The sequence below is a fragment of the Lactuca saligna genome, chromosome 9 (assembly GCF_052625555.1).
Source record: "Lactuca saligna cultivar CGN05327 chromosome 9, ASM5262555v1, whole genome shotgun sequence".
Lineage (NCBI taxonomy): Eukaryota > Viridiplantae > Streptophyta > Magnoliopsida > Asterales > Asteraceae > Lactuca > Lactuca saligna.
In genome coordinates this window covers 63,418,088-63,422,286 of record NC_136425.1, presented here as the reverse complement: position 1 = coordinate 63,422,286, position 4,199 = coordinate 63,418,088, and the positions used below count along the sequence as shown (strand labels likewise).

The window sequence follows — 4,199 nt, the reverse complement described above, 5'->3', positions numbered from 1 at the left end:
ATAGAATCATTATAATCTTGTGCTAACTCTTTGAAAGAACACACAACCAAATCTTTCAGACTCATTTCTAATTGCATTAAAATCTCCAAAGACACACCCATTTCCTTTATTATTTGGTTAAAATCAAGACTTGGTCATTAAGTTTTTTGTTGGTAACTTATTTATGAACATGAAATAGTTTCCTTACATTGCTTTAAACATGTAAGCAGTATGTTTAATCCACCGTACTCAAACATTTTACAAAAATAACACAAACAAGATAATTAAAAATAGAAGCTATCTCATGTTACGTCTTTAAATATCTTTAGTAATTTTTTCAAAATTACAATGAGAATGATAACATTGATTATACATGTCTAGTTGAGTAACATACGGAGTAACCCATGAAGATGCACACTCATGTCTATAACGAGTCCATTGAGGCACAATAGGAGGCATCGGGTACCCTGCGTGTAATGTTAATTTGACATAATGGTTTACATTAACAAGTCCAATTGCAATAGCAACACGTTCATGCCAAGTTGGTGGAGTAGACCAAAGCGGTAAATATGTCATGCTATCTCCAACGCTTAAACAATGTAATACCACGTTATATCTTGAAGCAATCAAGATCCCCATATCAGGCAAAGTCATCCAATACTCAAATGTCGCATCTATATCTGTACGAAAGAAATTCAAAGAGTCATGAAGTTGTAATCGACATTCCCTTCCAAAAATCTCGTCATATTCTTTCTTGTGTGTGTTTAACTCATCCATTAAATCCGATCGAATTGTAGGCCATGCATCTTCATTAAAACCAAGACAAACAGCTATTGCTCGAAATCCACAATTTCCATCACTTTTTACATCTTGTACTTCCGTTATGTACCTCTCAAACATATTCGGGAATTGATTAATGTACGAACACGAACATGAACAAGAACCATGTCTCAAGGGTTCAAAATTCCCCAAAACACTTTCCTTTTTCAAACAACTTTGTCTAAAGGGTTTTTCAATTGGTGGATCAACACGATTATTTCTCAAACACTCATCATACGTATGAGCATCGATATCACAAACCATAGTTTGTGATGCATCTTTCTCCTTTAAACTTTTTAGAAATTTTTGGCGCGCATTGTATACGGTTTGTAAAGAAGACACGTTATTTTTATTTTGTTCCTTCAATGCTAATAGAATATCCATCGGTTTAACATTCTTTTTTGTCAATTCTTCCACCAAACGAGTTTCTTCATCAGACAGTCGTCTTGCATATGCATGACCCTCCATACGCTCTGCAGGTCCATGATTATGTTCATCACATATCACCCTTAGCATCCAAAAATCATTCGCCTTCGAGTATTTTGCCGCCAAATTAAACGGACAATTTATTTTTTTTGAAAAAATATTTTTCCGAGAGGAATTTTTACTTGTGTATATACCACCACGATCACACATTAGTACAACTAGATTAGGCTTGGATCTTCTTGTAACAATAACATAACCTAGAGAACGTGCGACATTTTGGGCCCAATTCTTTAAATCTTCACTAGAATTGAACACCTGAAAATTACATTTGTTTTCGTTAACAAAATAAAATAATTAATAATGAACTTGATACGATAATTAATAATGAGGTTGTATAACATACCATGTTGGTGGAAAATGGTGATGTAGTGTTGATAACAGAATGTCCTTCATCACTGTTTACTTCGTTTTCTTCACTTTTTACTTCATTTATGTGGAAATCCATCATTTGTTTTAACTGTTGATAAATATTACAATTTGTAAGTGATGAATAAGGAAGGATAAAAGTGACTAAATCCATCATACTTTGATTTTTTTTGTTTGATATCATCTTTTAGTTTCGACAATAAAAATAACGCATTTTTATAAATTATTTGATGTCGACTATAACTAGTGAAATTTTTGACATCAAACATTCCACTAAAACAACTAAATTTTCATAATTTTCTGTTCTTGCCACTTTAAATTTTGAAAATCTTTTATGACCTATTTAACCTTGTCGACAAAGCAACATTTGTCTGGATGGGTGGTTTTATGTATTCATAATAAGTAAATAACTAAAAGGGATTCTTTTCATATACTATAAATTTAGTGGCAATATATAATCTTAATATTATATTAATAAAAATATAAAAGAGGGGTATTCACGATATAATGAGTACTTAGAAACAAATCTATTAACTAAATTTTTTATAATGAGTACTTAATCACTGGATTTAATTACCTTCATCCAAATTTTTATAACAAAGTAGTATCTAAAGTTTAAACGTATATAATGAGTACATAGAAACAAATCTATTAACTAAAAAAAAAAATAGAGATAAAGTGCAAGAAAATTTCACCATGAACACCTCCATCGAACAAAATATTATTAGGCATTCGAATAAATCCACAAAATATTAACAAAAATTAACAGATTAACAGAACCATGAACATCGATTATGCAACACGACCACAAAAAAAAATAGTAGATTCGAAGAAATGAAGAATGGAAGATGGTAGATGGGTCGACATTTGAAATAAACCCTAACTTAAGTATTAGCAAATGACAGATGGTAGATTTCGATATTAGAAGTAGAAAATTACCTTGTTATGGCATCCTCTGTCAAAACGGTGGCAACCGGCAGAACACAGCAGCGATGAGGAGCGACGGCGGTGGGGCGGAGTAGAGCGGAGGGCGGAAGCGGGGATTTTTTTGCTATTTGTAATTTGAATTGTGTATTTGAGTGGCTTTTTATTTTTTGTGCGGGGGAGTCTTTGCTCTTCCGACCATTATCTTGAAAATTGAAATTATTAAATACGATTTTTACTTTTTGACCATATTAAATTTGATGTTTGATAATTGTCAAAATCCAAAAAAACATATGTTATATTTTAATCAGTTTATGTATTAATTTTTTATTCGCTTTCGTTAATAAACCACTTACGTTTTATATTTTTCTATTGTATGTCATATCCATTCTGACTTTAAAAAATCACTATATATTGATTATTTCGTGGTTTAAACTTTAGACCACAAAAATGTCGAAATATAATATAATGGTTTTCTTTATTATGTATCATTAGTTAATAAGTATTCAAAATAAAATGATGAATGCTATAACTTTTATATATCTATATTTAAAAATAAATAAACATATAAATTATTATTTATTAACTTTTTATCTAATTTCTTGAAAATAAGCTATGTGCATGTTAAAATAATGCATTATTATAATTTTTGATCTTAGTGATTAAAATAAGTTAAGGGCAATGTCTCCGTTGTTGAGATTCAAAATGCTCGTAGTGATTAAAAAAGGACGAATTGGATAACACATAAGTTTATATAAAATTTTCCTATGAAGTGGTTAACTTTATAATTTTGTTGCAAATTTAACTAATAGAATGATTTGTTTGGAATGTTTAATATTTCTTATTTGCTAACTAGACAAAAAGTAGATGGAGTGGTTAACTTTATAATTTTGTTGCAAATTTAACTAATAGAATGATTTGTTTGGAATGTTTAATATTTCTTATTTGCTAACTAGACAAAAAGTAGATGGAGGATCCACATATGTTCCTAATTAACGAGTTATGTTAAATTGAACCCTTACGTAGATATGTATTCATTTTCCTTTATTTATTCTTCTTTTTTTTCTCAAAGCATCACGATTTTGTACATTGGTTTTCCACTTTGCGACGATGAACCACTTGAGCAACATTGGAAAGCTATTGGACAAAATCGTGATGCTATGAGAGAAGAAAATAAAAAAATAAGGGAAAGTGAGTACAAATCTCCTTACAGATTTAATGTAATATATATGTTTGCCAATTAAGATCATATATGGAAACCACGCCAACTTTTTGCCTAATTAGCAAGTGAAAAACATGTAACACTTGAAGCAAACCGGTCGATTGATTAAATTTACAACAAAATTGTAAACCGAGTGACTTAATTGAGAAAAAAGAAAACATGATATCAAAATCAGAATTTTATGTAATGTTAGTGTCTTTCATGCAATTTGTCAAAATAAAAACATTACTAAAACCTATACGTCAATAGTAACATATTAAGTATGCAGATGTCATTGTTACTCTCAGAAGGAGGTCCCACTTTGTTGTTTGCATCATTGATGTTCCCTTCAACCTTATTGAAATGAATTCCATATTAAGCATCACTTAGTTGGCTAGTTGAGATCAAGTTGTATTTTAATTCC

The 4,199-nt window shown here is 30.3% G+C and overlaps 1 protein-coding gene across 1 annotated transcript; it reads right to left on the bottom strand.

Annotated features, from left to right (window-relative positions):
* Positions 1-286: 286 nt before the first annotated feature.
* LOC145017891 (uncharacterized) lies at positions 287-2,713 on the bottom strand. Its single transcript, XM_078975844.1, has 3 exons — positions 2,590-2,713; positions 1,628-1,741; positions 287-1,539 (listed from the first exon to the last, which is right to left on the bottom strand). The coding sequence occupies exons 2-3, from the start codon at positions 1,730-1,732 to the stop codon at positions 295-297; spliced, it is 1,350 nt and encodes a 449-aa protein (XP_078831970.1). The 5' UTR covers positions 1,733-1,741; positions 2,590-2,713; the 3' UTR covers positions 287-294.
* Positions 2,714-4,199: the final 1,486 nt, after the last annotated feature.

Excerpts from the sequence above, each read along its gene's own strand:
- LOC145017891 (XM_078975844.1), bottom strand. The coding sequence starts at position 1,732 with ATGATGGATTTCCACATAAATGAAGTAAAAAGTGAAGAAAACGAAGTA. Across the intron at positions 1,540-1,627 it reads CACCATTTTCCACCAACATG|GTGTTCAATTCTAGTGAAGA; the intron begins GTATGTTATACA and ends TGTAATTTTCAG.